The sequence below is a fragment of the Pyrgilauda ruficollis genome, unplaced genomic scaffold (genome assembly GCF_017590135.1).
Source record: "Pyrgilauda ruficollis isolate IOZ18807 unplaced genomic scaffold, ASM1759013v1 scaffold3, whole genome shotgun sequence".
NCBI lineage: Eukaryota > Metazoa > Chordata > Aves > Passeriformes > Passeridae > Pyrgilauda > Pyrgilauda ruficollis.
In genome coordinates this window covers 6,876,254-6,894,075 of record NW_024524377.1, presented here as the reverse complement: position 1 = coordinate 6,894,075, position 17,822 = coordinate 6,876,254, and the positions used below count along the sequence as shown (strand labels likewise).

At 48.8% G+C, this 17,822-nt stretch overlaps 1 protein-coding gene across 2 annotated transcripts; it reads left to right on the top strand.

The window, feature by feature from the left end:
* The first annotated feature begins 15,820 nt into the window (after positions 1-15,820).
* Positions 15,821-17,159, top strand: C1QL2 (complement C1q like 2). 2 transcript variants are annotated; one of them, XM_041473328.1, is made up of 3 exons: positions 15,821-16,061; positions 16,296-16,555; positions 16,980-17,159. In XM_041473328.1, the coding sequence occupies exons 1-3, from the start codon at positions 15,821-15,823 to the stop codon at positions 17,157-17,159; spliced, it is 681 nt and encodes a 226-aa protein (XP_041329262.1). The 2 variants fall into 2 exon arrangements, with proteins under 2 accessions (XP_041329262.1, XP_041329261.1); XM_041473327.1 differs by having other exon boundaries at positions 15,821-16,063; positions 16,142-16,555.
* Positions 17,160-17,822: the final 663 nt, after the last annotated feature.

Sequence of the window (17,822 nt, the reverse complement as noted above, 5' to 3'; positions counted from 1 at the left end):
ATAACAAAGCTGCGGACACAGGGGAAAAAAAAACAGGAAAAGAATATTCATGCTGTGTGATGCTAAGCACCTGATTTAAAGGCTTGGTGTCTGAGTGTCTCTAAAAGTGACTGAGAAAGATGTTCCCCCAGAGCACAGCAGTGTTGTGGGTGCTCTGAATTATGCTCCTTTTCTCTCTCACTCTGCAGAGACACTGGTTGCATGTGATCCCTGGAAAGAGGAAGGTCACTTCCTTGGCATCCAGGTGGATGCCCTGGTTTCACTGTTTCTGGACTATTTTTAGTTGTGTGCACTCATGCTGATACCCAGCCCTGCAGGCTGCCTGCTGTGCTGGCTGGGTTGGTGGCAGTGTGATGGGGTGTCTGACATGGGCCTGGGGGGGCTCCGAGGGGGATGTCAGCCTGGGAGCAGAGCCAGCTTCTGGCTGACCCTGCCACAGAGGTAAAACCAGAGCTTTATGCAATGGTGCCAATTAACTTGGAAAAGGATTACTGGTATGCCACTGGGATGCATCTGTGACAAGTTCAACCTCCGATGGCCACTGCGTAAGGCAGTGCTGATGCTAATATGCAAAGAGTCCCAAATTGTCAGTGAATTAATAAAACTAGGAGCAGGAAATCCCTAAGGGTAATTAAAAGATTTAAGTCAGCATTGATTTAGGGCTGACAACTCTTATGGGCACTAGGGAGAAGGAGAGGAGGATTTGGGGCCAGGATCCCTGCAGTGGGGACATGGGGTGGGAACAGCCATGGTACAGGAGACCCTGGAGGATATTGCTGTGCTAAAGCAAAGTGCAAGGCAGAGATGAAGAAAAGGCAATGACAAATTTGAAGTGCTTTGTTTCTGTTTTTGTATCTGTGTTGAGGACGGGTTGTGCAGCTCAGCTCTCAGTGCAGAGCTGTCGCTCAGAGGGAGCCTGGAGCGGCTCCGTGTGCGGGCGGTGACGTGCGGCCGGTGCTGCTGCCAGCCTTCGGACACGTCACGCTCTCCTGAGCAGCCATACAGGGGTTTTGCTTGCTTAAAACTGTGTTCAAGTCCAGGAGAGCTTCTCCAGTGCTGGCTCCACAGCAGGATTCTGTCTCTCCATGGCATCTTGCAAGCACTGCTGGTGGATTGTGTTTACCTGTGCCCACCTCCCTCCCACCTGCAGCAGTGTTTTGTGTGCTCCATGCCCCTCAGTCCCCTCACTGACAACCAGTGTTCCAGGAGGCAAAAATACCATACATTTGGACCATAAAACTTTTGGACCTTTCCTCCTGTCAGTTTTGTCCCAGCTCTGTCTTGTGTCTGCCTGACTGTGGGGCTGAGCCTGACCTCGTGGAACTAAAGTGTGCAGTGAAGTGTCATGGTCCTGCCTTAACTGAGGCAGGGTCCTGCCTTGGCTTTGTGTGCTGTCAAACACTGCCTAAGTTTCAAACTGTGTGATGAATAACAAGGATGGTACAGAAACCAGCCAAGAGGTCTCCACACTCCACTGGGGTGTCAGCAAGCGAGCAAGACTTCAAACAGGAATGGGAGCAGAGCAGCAGGGAAAAGATGGACTTGACGTGAGGACCTGATCTCACATCCTTGTGACAGCTGAACTTCAATTTTACACCGTGTTGTACACAACTGCTCTGTCAGATCAACAAGAAAAGCCTACTATATCCTTTCAGCACCTTTGTTCTACATATTTTGCTGTTAATGGGGAGAGGAATTGAGGTGGGATTTCGTGGTGGCTCAGCAATGCTGCATCTGCAGCAAAAAGCCCCTTCCATCCCCATGTGGGGCTGTGCCACCGTGCCAGCTGCAATCCACAAACAAATAAAACTGCTTGGTAAGGCAGACAAATCACTTATTACATTTTCCACCCTCTCCTTTTCCATTTTTGTATATGTTGAGCAGGCAAACACAGCTTTTGCAGAAGTCTTGAAAGGGAATTTTAAAAGACATCCTGCCCTCCCATTTGTTTAAATGTGTTTGTAGTGAGATTCTGTCAGTGCTGGCAGAGTCAGAGGATGAGAATCCTCCAGAGATTTCCCCTAAATGACACTTTCAAAGTCAGATCTGCATATGCACTGCATCAGACACCATTTAGAGAGCACATGTAAGATCCCAGTTAAAAGAATCACATTTGCTAATATTTTCCCTCTGTTTATTCTGGGTCAGTGTGCATTATAGAAGAGGCAGAGATGACCATGTTGAAGAGTTTGATGGGATAATGGCAAAGGGAGAACAGACGACTTCAGAGAGATGGGGGATGCTGATGCAGCTTTGTAGGGCAAGATAGGATTTGCAGGGCATCATTCAAAACAATTGTGAAAAGTATAACTGAAATGGTGGAAGCAGAACAAATCTGAATATGCTTTTTTTGTGGCAAAGCACTACTTTCAGCTAACATTGATTTGATTTGAAAGGAAGTTTCAGTGGAGTGAAGAATAAATGAAATGTGAACATTGTTTTCAGATTTTTCTGTGATACAGAGTGATGTAGTAATTAACCTTACCTGTTCTAAGTAATACAGACTGTGATGGCTAGTTAAGATGTCTAAACATGATTAGATTAAGGTTTTCACTGGATTATAACTTTACTAAACATTAGCTCTTTCAATGAAAGTTTTTCAGCCTGGAGTTGGTACAAACATGGTAATTTCATATTTGCTTACAGGTATCAGTGCAATTTTTCAGCTCAGAGAATACAGGTATTTTTGGGAATAAATTTGGAGAAATGCAGGTAATTAATCCACATTATGGATGGTTTGCCTAGAAGAAACTCCATGCTTTGGAGGGGAAGCTCCAGGTTTGACAGCAGGGATGCTCTCCAGGTGGTATCACCCTCATTGACAACCCCAAACTGGGTGAAGTGATAAACCTGAAAAATCTCAGTCACATGAACATCACAGAGAGACAGGGCCCAGTGGCTCCCTTCCCAAGGGCTTCTGCCAGCGCCCAGCAGAGCCTCTGAGTGCTGAGGGTGATGGGAGACACTTCACTGGCCAGGTTTTCCCTGTTCCCATCCCACTGGGATGCTGGGCACAGTCTGGGGAGTGTCTCCTGGAGCCCTTCATGCTCCCAGGGTGAGGGCTGGACCTTGCTGTGTTGCTGTTGTAGGGAGCTGTGTGGAGTGCAGTGCTTAAGGTGTTAAATGAGAGCTGGGGGTTAGATTTGGTGTAGACAGAGACCTCAGCGTGAGGCAGAAGCACTGACAAAGCCTGAACCAGCCTTCTCCAGGGCTGGTTCTCCAGCAGGATGCACTGCATTTAGCTCATCATCATCCAGAGTGGCAAAATCTGGACTCCAGAACTCCAATTCCCCTGCCTGCAATCTGCCCTCATCCTGAACTCTCCCTGACCCATGGAACTAGGACAGTTCCTCATCAGGAAGATTTGAAACCCCTTGCTTTTAAAAATCAGAAGAAAAGACAGTGCTTCACATCAAACTCATTTCCAGGAGCAAGGTCTCCAAAGGCCAGAGACTCTCTGCCTGGTGCCATTTGATTTCCTCCTGCATTAGCATTACATGCTGGGATTTGGGCTGATGCACAAGTTTCTTCTCCAAGATGCCAGCCTTGGTTGGTGCTGTTTTGCCTGGCTTTGGGAAGCCAGGGGCAGTTCAGCCAGCCCCAGCTCTTCTCTGCCAGCCATGCAGCAGTGACTTTGGGGAGAAGTTGAAGCAGGTTGAGGTGGTGTTGGAAACCACCAGAGCAAGGTTTGCTGGAGCTCATTTATTGTCACCTCCAGTTCGTAACCCCAGCTGACCTCAGGGGGTGTTTTGAGGTTGCATTCATTAGTGTCTGTAAGAAATTAGGATGCTTCAGTGCTACAGCTGTGGAAAAGTGCAGGATGAAATTTGTGGGGGATTTCGATGGAGTAAGATGTGTAGACTGATGGAGAACTGAAGCCTGTTTTCCAGTGGATTTGCACACTTTTCTCCCTCCATCCACCTCCTCCTTCTGCAAACACCACCCTGTGTGTGACACTCCTGGGGCTGAAAGTGGCCTCCTTGGTTGGCCTGTCCTGACAGAGGTGGTGTAACCCTTGGGGACATTCTGCCTCCTCTCACCAGAGCACTGATTTGTGCCTCTCTGATTTTCATACGCTTGTAGGAATGTAATTTTTGAAAGGCATTGTCCCAGTTTGATTGAAGCTGGGTTATGGGCCTTACCCACTGAGGGAGAGACAGTGTGGTTACTCAAGTGTTATCTCTTTTCTAGTAACCTGGATAAATATCCTCCTCACCACCAAGGAATAAAAACCATCCTTGTCCTGGGGGGCTCAGGGAGGCCTCAGGGAGCCCTGCATCTTCCTCCTTGCAGGCAGGCAAGGATGGAAGAGTGTTGCTTTGATGTATATTTAATGTAACATATACAGCAAGGGTAAGCAGGAAAACTGCAATTTTTTTAATGTCCTTAATTACATTTTTAGCTTCACTTTGGGGTCAGCTGATGTCACCACAGAGCTGGTGCCCATTCAACAGGGTCATGCAGATGATTTGGGATTGGGCCCAGTGACTTAAAATAATTTTACTCCTGATGTAAATAAGAGCAGAATAGAGCTGTGAAAGTTTATAAATAACAAGAGCTGGGTTTTGACTAAATCTATAGTATTTTTTTTTCTGGCATTCACCTTGCATATATTAAGACATTTCCATAAATAAAAAGAAAACTTAATAAGCCTCAGAAAGGTTAGACTGTTTCCATTGGATTTTATGCCTGTTGCATAAATCCTACCCAAGTAATTCCATACTTTGTGTGGACATAATTTTTTTACAGTATAAATTCCATTAACACATTCATGCCATATGTGCCATATATTAAAACAAGCAGCCTCCTGCACTCCCAGTAAATCACTAGCATCCATGCCTGCTTCCCAATTTCTTCAGCATGGATCTGCTTGGGCAGTGTGGTGGTGAAGAGATCCTGTACGGAGTCTCACGGCTGCAAAACCAGCCTGGGCTACATCCCTGGCTGTAGGGAGGCTCTTCCATGATAAAGGATGATATCCTTGCTGTGATCCCATGATAAAGAGGATAAGCCCATTCTTCTCTTCTCTTCTCTTCTCTTCTCTTCTCTTCTCTGTTGAAGTTGACACTAATAACCTGGGATGCAAAGAATTGCTTTAATTTCCAGATGTTCTGAATATCCTGAGAATTTGTAAAAGAAAATTATCCTCTTTATCCTAATCAAAAGTAATTAAAAGTACACTTAAATAGAGCACAGCTCTGTGCTTAATTCCAAATGTTTTGCACGTACAAACAACAGGAGTTGTTACTAACTCCTCAGCTCCACAAGCAGCAGCAGAGCTCCCTTTTGGCTGTCACGGGTGCTTTGCAAACACACAGTCAGATTTTCTGGCTGGAATACTTTACCTTGGTAATGGCCTGTGCAGATCAAAATTCCATCAAATAAGATGAAGTTTCACTGCTTGCTACAAGCAGTGCCATGATTTAGCACTTCTAAAAGTTGGTTTACTCTGCACAACAGGAGCGGTGCAAAATGCCACGTTCTCAGTTACTTTGCCTTGCAGCCTTGGAGTTGATGCATTTTACTCATTCATTTCACATAACTATGTCCTTGCCATTTTTCCTGCCTTTGGACAGAGCTCTTGGCTTTCAGACAATTCCTGCAGACCCTGCAGCAGTTGTGTCACCATAAGATGTGTCACTCAGACTGGGAGCAGTCAGGTTTGAAAACCCCGGAGCTGCCTGACTCGCATCCGAGGTGGAGCAGGCAGTGAGTGAGCAGACAGCAAGAGGGATGCAGACAGACAAAGTCTTTTAGACTTAAGCAAGGCTTAATGCAGTTAAAACCAAGCCTTAGATGTGGCTCTTAATAATGCTGGCAATAACTACCTTTTTGGGACTTCTAGAAAGAAGTGGTCATCTCATTTTGTGATAAAACAGGTGTGCAGAATGAATGGTTTAATTTCCCCTGATGCAAAGTGTGATAAGGAAGGAGTTAACATATCCTTTTGGGGGAAAAAAAAATATATTAGATTGTTAGTTTCTTGGGAAACCCATCTTTCATTTCTGATTTTGCCTAGCACTCTGCACAAAAGGATGCCCATGCATCACAAGCATCCTGGCAGCTACCAAACCATGCAACACTCGTGTGATACAGGGATAAGTGACAGCCAGCACATGCATCTGGGTCTGGTACCACTTAGACTACTAGTAAAGGCACTGATGATGGGATAGGGAACTTACAAGCACATGGCTGAGAAGTCCAAATAGTGGCAAATCATGAATTGCATGAGTAGAACAGAATGTCATTCAGGTCAGAAAAGATGTGAACCATCAGAGAAAGTCCAGAGGGAGAAATGGGAATTATATTAGATTGTTAGTTTCTTGGGAAACCCATCTTTCATTTCTGATTTTGCCTAGCACTCTGCACAAAAGGATGCCCATGCATCACAAGCATCCTGGCAGCTACCAAACCATGCAACACTCGTGTGATACAGGGATAAGTGACAGCCAGCACATGCATCTGGGTCTGGTACCACTTAGACTACTAGTAAAGGCACTGATGATGGGATAGGGAACTTACAAGCACATGGCTGAGAAGTCCAAATAGTGGCAAATCATGAATTGCATGAGTAGAACAGAATGTCATTCAGGTCAGAAAAAAAAAAAAAAAAATCAGGTTTAGATCTCAGATGTGGCAGATTGCTTTTGTGAACCCACCCAGAGAGACAGCAGTGTCTCAGAAGATACCTGAGCATAGGAGTCTTCTTTCAAGGTGGCTTGTTTCTGTATTCTAGAAATTCTTGGATTTGCAGAGAAATTAGTGTCTGTTGTCACTGTTTGAGGTCACCATTGAGGACCCATTCTCAGAGCAGAATTTTGGGTGTCATGTGGAATCAGAACCATAACAGTAAACTTCGTGTTGATGACAATATGTGGCCAGACATCTGTGATGTTAACTTTTCTGTCTAGCAGGAACTAAAACAGATGGATTTAATATTTACTCCATCTACAGCTTTGTCTACAGAGCACAGTTACAAGAGTCAGTGGGCTTCAGACCTACCACACAGGGTGGACACTTCTGGCTTGCAGAAGTCCATTAGCTCACACCAGGCTTTTATTCCACACCACATGAGATGTGGAGAAGGGCTTGCAACCCTGCTGCCCTTGGAGGGAGGTGACCAGCCGCTCCTTCTGTCATTGCCTCTCCTTCTCCTGTGTCCCTGTGGTCTGCACTTGGCCCTGCTTGCTCAGGAAGAGATGGCTGGAGGTGAGCACTTCGGGAGGGCTCTCCTCCTCCTTCCACCTGTTTTTCATTCCTTGACTCACTGGCTCTCAGCCGTAAGCAGTGACGTGACAGCTGAGTCACGGACACACCACCTGGATGCTGTCAGCATCAATCTCTCTTATAAGGATCATAGAAGAACAAATAGAGAAGACTCTTAGGGCTTCTCATTCATCTTCCTGCCAGCGGGGCACCGAGTCCTGCAGTGCAGTCTCTGGCTTTGCCCAACCTCGCTCTCAAATTCCCAAGCAATGGGATTCCACTGCCCTTCCCCAGGAGCTGCTCTGTGACTCAATAAACATCATTACCAAGGAGAGCACTGCTTTTCTGTGATCATTACTTACCCTAAGTATTCCTAATGTGAGCAAATAGCTTCTTACTGATATCCACACTAGAGGGTTTTTTTGTTTTCTTGTGAAGAAATTCAGTAACGTTGCAAAATCGGAGATGAAATGTTTTATTTGTGTTCTTTTAACAGTATTAAGGATGTCTCTGCTGCATGCATTGTTGTACACAGTGGATGAGAAAGCCCAGAGATGCAGCCCTATGCCCTGAAGAGCTTACACTTTTCATTTAAGCAAGATACAGTGACTGAGAATGACAAGTAACGAGAAGGCAGGACAAGAGTCATACGAGAAAGGTCAGGACGTTTCTAAATAAAACCCATTGTCATGCTTTTAATTGGGTTTATATTGAAGACATCATAGATGGATACATATTTTTGAGACAATTTCACCATATTTTAATCAAACATTTTTAAGCTCAGAAAAATAATCTTGCCTACTTTGGTTTGGTGCTTATTTAAAGCTTCATTTTTATAGAAATTTATGTTTTTCTCTCCCAGTTACTCTTTCAGCTTGGCGGGGTTTTTGCAAAAACAGTTGCCACAGTGAGTCTGGTTATTAATTCCCGGGTGTCTCAGAGGTACAGGAGGTTTTCTGGCTGATCCATGCCACTGGACTGCTTCTCCTTGACCTTTGTCTCCAGCTGTCTGTCTCGCCTCTGCAACACCCCAAACTGCCCTTACTGCCCTTGGTGGCAGTCAAACCTCTTCATCTGTTTGCCTGAGAGTAACAAAGCACCTTCTCTCTGCACAGACCTTACAGCTCCTCAGAGCAGCAGAGACTCCTCTCCTGGGCACCAGTAAACCAGAGCAGAGCAGCTCAGAGCCAAACCGTCTGCCCCACCTCCTCCATATGCCATCTCCAGCTTTTACACCCCACTCACGGTGTGCTTCCTACACTGATGGGGGTGAAAAGCCAATTCCTGCCATCCTTAGCTTTGGGTTTCCAATCCACACATCTTCCTCTTCACGCTACTTGATCAGCAGAGGAGCACATTTAATTTTGGGGGATGCAGGGTAAAATTCTATCATGGTAACTCAATGTTATTCCAACAGATGTCCATTCAATGCCATCTGTCCCACCTGTGGCTTTGGCTATTATTTTTTACTAATTTTAATCTTGTCTTCGCCTTAAGGGGACAAATTCTTTCTGGTACCTGACTGCAGGTTTAGCAAACTCCCCGAGGGAAGCCCAAATGCATTTCAAAAGCATTTTTAATGTGTGTCTTTCATCCTGGTGAAACCAGCTGTCCATGCACATCAATTCCCTGCAGCAATTTTTCCTTTCATGGAATGGAAATATTCAGCCTCATGGTAGGGTATGGAAATTTTGCTGATTTGAGACAAAGGGTCTGCTTAAATGGACTGAATTTAGTACTCTGACTTTCCAGCCTCCCTCTTAACTCTTCTGAAGGAAGTCATGAAGGATTGAGAGCTGAGTCATGCTGGGAATTTCAGAGAGCTTGGAACAGAGATGGGTGATTTTCAGCTGGAGAACCTGCCAGGGGTTTGGTTTTATGCACACATACTTTGCTCAGCAGCTTGGCCAAGTGCACACCTCGTACTCAGAAGGCAAGGGGAGGATCTCTTTTGTCTACTAGGCCTCCTAATTCAAGTCAAAAAATATGCTTAACTATGACTTAATTATTTGTATTTTGTATGGAAGGCCCTAGCTTAATTAAAAAAGCAGATGCTTATTTGTACAGATAGTGCAGAGTTATTGCAGCAGTCACACTGGAAAAGCATTAGTTACCTAAGGAGACATATTGAACAAGACAAATCTAGGGCCAACCTGTTTCTCCTCAAGCAGTTTGTAAACACATGCTGAGAAGCAGAGAATTAGGAAAGGAGAGTTGAACTTGCTCTTGCTGTGACCCAAATGCAGCTGGTTAAGGGCAAGCTTCATTTTAATTTACTGTTTCTAAGCAAGACATCATTCAAAGCTGATGTTTGACAGGTGGTGATGCTCATATCCTGCCCTTTCTTCAGGACAGTTTTGTTTCTCTCTAAACCTACTCTATATCCACCTAAAGACCTGCTCTGGGAGCAGGGAGCTCCCAAACAGCTTGGAGCTCCTTTGGTGTTTCTTCTACCACTTTGGCTGCCGGGGCCAGGTATCAGCTGCTGCTCCCAATAGAGTTCCTAAGAGTTTCCTGGGCACAGGAGCAGCCCTGGATGCTGGGACCAGGCATCTTCAGCATCAGCTTTAGTCAATGTCTGAGGTTGCTCTGTTCACACAGAATTCATCTGATCTTTGATGCATTAACTTCAGGGTGTGACCCTGCTGTGAGAGAAGGCAAGGGCAAAAGTCCCAGTGGGGCAGAAGTGGGAAGCAAGGTTCAGTTGTTTAGATTGATTATTTTTTCCAGAAAATACAGGCTGATTTGAGTTCAGTGAACAGTACCTATTTTGGGAATATGAAGGCACTTGGCTCTCACTGATCCTCTCCACACCTTTTGGTATTTCTCCAAGCAGTGCCCTGAAGGCAGCTCTGGGGTTTGTAAGCTGCTCTCCTGTAAACACTCAAAGGTATTTGTCCAACAGAGGGAGAGCCAGCTTCCCTGTACAGCGAGTGGATGTGGCAAAATGCAAATAGCAGCAGTTCACAGGGATCAATACACCCAACAAAGCCCAGGCAGCTGCAGTGTCTGTTTGGATGGTGTGCAAGCTTCTCCTTGAGCAGGATCTCAGTGCTGCTACAGGGCGATGATTCTGGCTGTATGGACAGAAATTTATGCATTGCTACAGCAGCTCAAGTGCCTGTGGGCTATTGCAACTCTGCCTTACAGACAGTCAGAAAAGAGCCAGCTCCCCTCCTTGTTCTATGTAATAAAATGCTTTTGCTGCTGTGCAGGACCTCATGTACCCACGGGGTCCATCAAATGGGAGTAAATGGAACTTTATGATCTTAAGTCCTGCTGGAAACCCTGGCATAGGTCATAAAGAAGCACACAATATTTGTGGGGAATGATGGCTGCTAATACAATAAACCTAACCATTTCTAAACTTCTCCCTCCATTAAGCAAAAATAATCAGTGTCATTACATTTTATATTTTGTGAATGAAAATAATATTATATGTATTCTGAACATTAACAGATCTGAATGTGCTTTTAGCAAGAAATGTGAACATTTTAATATAAGGACTATATGCATTATGTTTTACTAGCTGTTGAATACACCAGGTTCCACATAGCTAATTTTGGAAATGAGAAATGTCTCATGATGTGATAAAGGCAATGAATGAAGCACTTCAGAGGATGGAAATGTAATGTTATCCATAACTTCCATCAATTAGGACAAAAGACAGCAAAACAAAGCTACACACTGGGATGGATGAGGTACTGATCTAAGGGTACTGTGCCTTTACTCAAAGTAATCTTGATTTCAGCTTCTTAAAAGTATTTTACCATGGCTCAGGAAGTCCTTAAGCCATGGATTGATGGAGATTAAGAGAAAATACCAGGAAACTATGAGCAAAGACTTACTTTGATATTGACATTTTTCCTAAATAGGGTATCTGAGCTGGTATGGCTCTTACATTTTCAAGTTAATGGCCAAATCCAAAAAGTTGCTAAAAGAACGAATTAAAGCAGAATATAAATATCTGAATCCAGCATTGAAATCAAAAGGCTCTCTCAGCTCCAGTCCAATCCTAGAAGCACCTAACTCTGGAGGTACCTACCTTCAGGCTCCAAGAACTTCAAATGTACAACAGTCACCTTGCATCTGTGCCTGGAACCTTCTCCTCCTCAGTGGGTCTGAATCCTGCTGTATCCTGCCAGGGTTACAGATGGATCAGCTCTTGTTGGACTTGGAAGAAACCACATGCTTGAGTTCATGAGCTCAGTTTGTGCTAAGGATGTGCAGCTGAGAAGGTGAAAAAAGAAAAGTAAACCTGAGAGAAAAGAGAGCAAGTGCAGAGGAGTCTTTAGTTCAGCAGTTGGGATTGGTCTTTCAGGAACAGGAGTTGTGTCCTCCTGGCTGGAATTCACAATCAGCTTTTGGAGGAAGACTGAAACTCCAGATCAGGTAGGTGCTCTCACCTCTAAACTAAAAATTATACTCACCTTTGATCTTCCTCTTATAGCCCAATGAATCTTTAATTCTTTTTATGCAAAGAAGAACAGGTTCAGCATAAGGGCATACAGAGCTCTCCTCTGCTCTTCCCATCTTCCCTGGATATCTTGCACCCTGGAAGATTTTTGTAGCTCTCCAGGGAACACAGGTTGGTATTTCTCAGGCAGCAATTCCAGCTGAACCCAGATCTCCTCCTTGTCACCCTGCTGACAACCTCCCTGAGAAATACAGATGGCCAGCTGCAGCCTGCAGGAGTGTCCTGTGTTTGCCTCCAGAGGGACAGACTGCCCATGTCCTGAAAGGTGCCTCAGCCCCAGTGACAGGCATGCTTTGAAAGCTCATCCCTGAGCCCCTTCAGTCATCAGGTTGTTTTCTTTCTGTCTCTTGGGAGAGGGCATTTTACAGCAGAACATCTCCTAAAGAACAAGCTGGAGAAAAACCAACTCAGAACACCCAGCATCTGGAAGTCTGAGACTACTCTCCTGGAAAACTGGAAAGAGTTTTAAAAACATGTTCCAAATCTGGTAAATGGTGAAACGCTGGAAGAAACATCCAACCTCCCAGGCTGGTGTCCTCAGCACTGCCTTGTATGTATGTAAGTGCATGCAGTTGTTGTGAGATGCCCAATCCAGCAGACACTCTAGAACGACTGTGGAAAGGGATCTGATGGAGCACAATATCTCCTGAAGCAACCTGAGGTGGGTGGGTGACTGTCCCTTGAAGCAGAAGTTAAGGAATGGAAATTCTTCTGCTCCTGGAATTTTGGAGCTTCAATGCAAACTGTCTGGGTTCTTTGCCTCTCCAAATTTGGGAACTGTGTCTGAACTGCCAAGTGCTTCCCTGATCAGTCACGTTCCCGTGCCCTTACAAGATCTGAAAAAGAAGTTTCAAGTTAGATCCATCCAAGCTTTTGGGGGCTTAACAATTGCTTTGGCCAACAGCAGCAATCACCAGAGCTCCTGCTCAGCCAGTGTCATGCCGAGGTCTGACAGCCTTTGTGTTTCACCAGGGATGCCTGTGGGTGCCTTATCCCTCTCTGGGCACACCCAGAGGCGCCTGAGTGTTGCCAGCCCTCAGCAGCCAGCACTGGAGCAGCAGCCTGACTCACTTTTTGAAAGAGGTGAAGTGCCTGACTCTAAAGAGGGGCTTTGGTACTTGTCACCCCAATTAAAAAAAGGTACCTCCCTGCAGGGCTGGCAGTAGCTCAGACACTGATTTGGCAATTCCCTGCTCCTTGTACTGCTGTGGGGCATCCCATTGCACATGGAAAGCAGGCTCCCAGCAGCGTAGTAGCAGCCTGTACCAAAATTGTAACCTAAGTCTTCCCAGGTACCTTTTGGTGCCTATATTCCAAATTACCAGCGTAGGTTCAGCAAATGGTACCAGCTGTCTCAAGGATCACAAGTGCTGTGCCTTGGGGCACGAGATGCATTGCATCAGTCAGGCAATAACTCCAGGTCTCCAGGAATATAGATCCTGCTGGAATTATACATTAAAGTCACACTGTGTTTACCTTAAAGCAATCTGATGAGGGATTAACTAGGTGATCAGTCCATCTCACCACATCACAGAGGAGTAATTAAATTTTTCCCCAAAAAAATTGCTAGAATTTGACTCCTAATCTAACTGCTGATATCTCTGTAATATTTTCTTCCTACTTGTTCAAATGCTCAACCCTCCTTATTAAGATCAGTGCCAATTTTGTCCTGCAGGAAGTTAGAATATATTTCTTCTTCTTCATCTGTCCTTGTTGATCTATGGGAATAACAGACCCCGTCACATAAAATTATTCTGGCTTTGCAGAAGGGGCTGGTGAACTATTTGGAATATAGTTCCCAGTACCGGTCACCTCATTAGAGAAGTGAGTTGCTACAAATTGGGACGTTGCAACAGAGTCCAAACGATGCAAGAACTTAATTATTCAGAAAAGGTTTAGAAAAGCTACGGTGTGGCTGCTGCCTTTGGAAAACAGGAGATTAAAAAGCCACTTTAGGGGGGGTTTGCAGAGCTCTGGGGGAATAGCAAGGATTCACATACACAGGAAGAACAGAGCGAGTGACAAATACCAGAACAGAAGGGAAATTAACAGAAGCTTAAGTAGGGATGAGCAGCAAAGCAGTGTAATTTATTTGTGAATTTGTTTGTATTTAGCACAGTTAATATATGGAAAATTATACTAAAGCTGGAACAGAAACAACTATTAGAAATCATTTTACAAGGCTTTAGACACGTGTGGGAGCTTAAAATAACTCTGTGGGGTGCAACTCATAATTCAGAGGAGAGGAAAAGGACTTACGTCTTCCTCACAATCTCGTCTCTTAAAACATTTACCTCCATTGTGCTAAGAAATAGACATAGCTACTTTAATCTGACTATCCATACAATTCTCAGGGAAAGGTTTTCATTTACAAAATTAATTTCCCTTCCAGCTTCAAGTATTTAAGTGTGGGTGAAAATAATCAGAGACACTCGAAAGGACAGGGCTGAACCCTGATCTCAGCAACAGGAGAGCAAAGCCCGAATAACTCCAAGAAAAATTCTCGAAGCACACAGAGATGTAACTGAGATGAGATCTGGTCCCGAAGTGCTGCACTCCAGACAGAAAAACCTTGATGTCCCCTCCTTGAATTTCAAGGAAAAAACTATCAAAAGAGTCCCAAGTCCTTTCTGGGCATTTCCACAGATCTTGGAAGAAGCCTGTGTGTCCCTATTTGCATTTGATGCCTCCAGGCCATCAGCTTCAGCAGGCGCTGGATCAGACTGGGCGGCTCGCTCCTTCGACCTGCAGCTGTGCCTGCTGTAAGACCAAACAGACTGCCTTCAGCTCTGGCGAGCCCGCTGGGAATTCACCCTTCCAACGCAGCGGCGAGCGGGCGACACCGGGATGTTGCCCGGAGGCAATGTGTGTAATTGCGGCATCTCTCTTTTCTTTCCTCCCAGGTCGGGTGCTTAGCCCGCCGCTCGGAGACACGTGGGTGAGATCCCAACTTTCCCTCCAGGGGAGATCTCCGCAGGCAGTTTACGATGCCAGAGCTCCCGCTGTGCTACCACCGTTTACTCGGAAAATCACAGGCAATTAATCACACTTTTCTCGGGGGAAAACCCACTTGATTTGGACCCGTCATTGCGCAGGGAAGCTACAGAACACCGTGCTGTAACCTAACCTGAACTCTGCTAAAGGCGTTTCTTCCTAGGGCTCCCTTTTCACCTGGCAAACCCTGCCTGCCTTTGGAAAACCGGGACGGGTGTAACGGACCGTGGTTACACTTGGATGTGGTGAGGAGCACGATGCACCCGCGATGCTGTCCCGCTCGCCTTTGGGCCGCCGAGGCAGGACGCGGGGAGCCTGAGGAAGCCGCGGGGAACGCTCTGAGGTGACCTGCTGCTGGCCAGGGATTTCCCCGGCCCCTCCCGCAGAAAGCTGTGCGTGTCGGCGGCGGCAGGGAGCTCACCCCGGCGGGACCGGGGCTCCGGCCGCCGTCCGGGCATCGCGCAGGGGCCGTCCCGCTGCGGGCAGAGGGATGGAGGGACGAAGGGATGGAGAGATGCAGGGAGGAAGCACTTCAGGCGGCAGGTGAACGGGACAACGCGATGCGTCCCCGACCGTCCCGGTTTCAGCGGGGCGCAGTTTGGGCGGCACCCGCAGTAACTCCGCCGGTGACGGCGGGGCGGGCGCGCTCTCCCCCCGCAACCGGAGTGCCCGGGGACGTGCGGGACGCCCCGCCGCCTCTCCCCTCCCCTCCGCCCGNGCAGGTGGGTCCGCCCTGCCCGCGCCCCCCACGTCGGGGCGGCGACGGGGGCGGGCGAGCCCGTCCCCTCACGCGGGACCGAGGGGTAGAGCCGGGCGCCCGCTCGCCGAGGCGACGCCCCCCGCGCCCGCCCAGCCCCGCCGGGCGCACGGGGCGCCGCGTCCCTCGGAGCGGAGCGGAGCGGAGCGGGGCGGCTCTCGGCATGGCGGGGCTCCCGGCCGGCCGGCGGGCGGGCTGAGGCGGGGGCCGGGCGGGGAGGCGCCGGCGGCGGGGTCTCACCGCCTCTTCTTGCCGTCCCCCGCAGGGAGCGGCCGGCCCCCCGCGCCACCATTGCCTCGCACGGCAAAGAGGACCTGCTCGCCGCCGCCGCCCGGCTCTGGCAGCGGAGGAGGCGGCTGCTGGCCGCCGCCGGGCTCGCCCTGGCCATGGCCGTCGCGCTGCTGGTCGCCGTGCCCCTGCTGCTGCTGCAAGCGCCCGCCGACACCGGCGCCCACTACGAGATGATGGGCACCTGCCGCATGATCTGCGACCCGTACAGCGGCGGGCGGCCGCCCGGCCCCGGCAGCACCGCCGCCGTGGAGGCCCTGCAGGACCTGGGCGCCAACCCCCCGCCGCCCTTCGTCCAGGGACCCAAGGGGGAGCCGGGCCGGCCGGGCAAGCCGGGCCAGGTCATCACCGAGCAGGCGGGCTTCGCGACGCAGGATCTCCTCGGACTCGCGGAGGTTGCTGCGCCGCAGGAACTGCAGTACGGCCACAAGCGTCTGCCGGTCCAACGCCGCCGGCGAGGCGGCCGGGCCCGGCGCCGCGGGCTTCGGGGGTGCCGCATCCCCACCGGCTCCCGCCGCCTCTCCCTCCGCCACGGCGGCCGGGGCGGCGGCGGGAGCGGCGGCGGGGCGGCGGCGGGCGGCGAGGCGGCGGGCGGGCTGAGCGCCGCCTTCAGCGGGCCGCGCATCGCCTTCTACGTGGGGCTGAAGAGCCCCCACGAGGGCTATGAGGTGCTCAAGTTCGACGACGTGGTGACCAACCTGGGCAACCACTACGACCCGGCCAGCGGCAAGTTCACCTGCCAGGTGCGCGGCATCTACTTCTTCACCTACCACATCCTCATGCGCGGCGGCGACGGCACCAGCATGTGGGCCGACCTCTGCAAGAACGGCCAGGTGGGTTCCGCCGCTCCCCCGCGCGTCCTCCCCGCCCGGGGTCGCCCGGTCGTCCCCCTCCCAGCGTCCCCGTCCCGCGGGCGCGGCACCGGCCGCCGCCGCTCCCGGGAAAAGAGCCAGCGGGAGCATCCTTCGCGCCGTCGGGGCGGGGGGTGCACCTCTAGAGCCGCGACGAATTCCGAACTCCCGGCTTGCAAACTTTTCTGCCGGGCTGGGGAGAAGGAGAAGCGAGGACAGAGGCGGGAGGGAGGACACAGGGTAGTGCAGGGTTTGGGAAAGTGGGACTCGGGGCATTGATGGAGGGGCTGAGAAAGAGGGGCTGGGGGACTGTTGGGGGGGCTGCGGAAGAGTGACTCGGAGGGCTAACAGAGGTGCTGGGCAAGAGGGACAGGGGGGCTGATGTGCCCAGCGGCTGTGTTGGCAGGTGCGGGCCAGTGCCATTGCCCAAGACGCAGACCAGAACTACGACTATGCCAGCAACAGCGTGGTGCTGCACCTGGACTCCGGCGACGAAGTGTACGTCAAGCTGGATGGAGGCAAAGCACACGGAGGCAACAACAATAAGTACAGCACTTTCTCTGGCTTTCTTTTATACCCTGATTAACACACAAGTGACACGACACAACTGGCCTCGCCACTGATGCACATGGGGCTGTTTGGCAATTCCATTACCCCATCGTGCTGCTGTTCCTGCTGGTGTCCACTGTCTCCGCAGGTCACTTTAGCTTCATTATCAGTTTGTATGTTTTTATTTTCACCCTTGTGGAAACGAAATAGAAATGAAACAAAGTGAACCCCTTCCTTACTCTCCCCCGTTTCTTCTGACCCCCACTCTCCCTTTGTCTGCCTGAGTGTTTCGTGTGTCACATGAGGAACTTGGCAGCTTGAAACTCTGAATGGTTCCAGGAGGGTTTAAAAGAGCCCAGAGTTTGGACTGTGTCACACACGGAATTTGAACAGGTCACATTTTTTCATCAATAAGTATTAATGACGATGATGAATTTTCAGATCGACTATTCACGAAGCGGGACTGGATCATAACTGTTTTTTCCTCTGCTGCTTTGTATGGGGTCAAGTGTAAACTTTTCTTTCTGTGCAATGCAATGCTTGTGTGAATGATGGTGTCATTAACGTCAAACCTGTTTCTGTCTGCAAAAGAATTTGGTCATTGACTACAGCCACCCAAATACCACATTAAATTATGTTTTTAGACAATGCCTTCTTGCTTTCTGTCTCTTCCAGTGCTACAAAGCAGCACTGTGGTGGT

Excerpts from the sequence above, each read along its gene's own strand:
- C1QL2 (XM_041473327.1), top strand. The coding sequence starts at position 15,821 with ATGGCCGTCGCGCTGCTGGTCGCCGTGCCCCTGCTGCTGCTGCAAGCG. Across the intron at positions 16,064-16,141 it reads GGCCGGGCAAGCCGGGCCAG|TACGGCCACAAGCGTCTGCC; the intron begins GTCATCACCGAG and ends CAGGAACTGCAG. Across the intron at positions 16,556-16,979 it reads ACCTCTGCAAGAACGGCCAG|GTGCGGGCCAGTGCCATTGC; the intron begins GTGGGTTCCGCC and ends CTGTGTTGGCAG.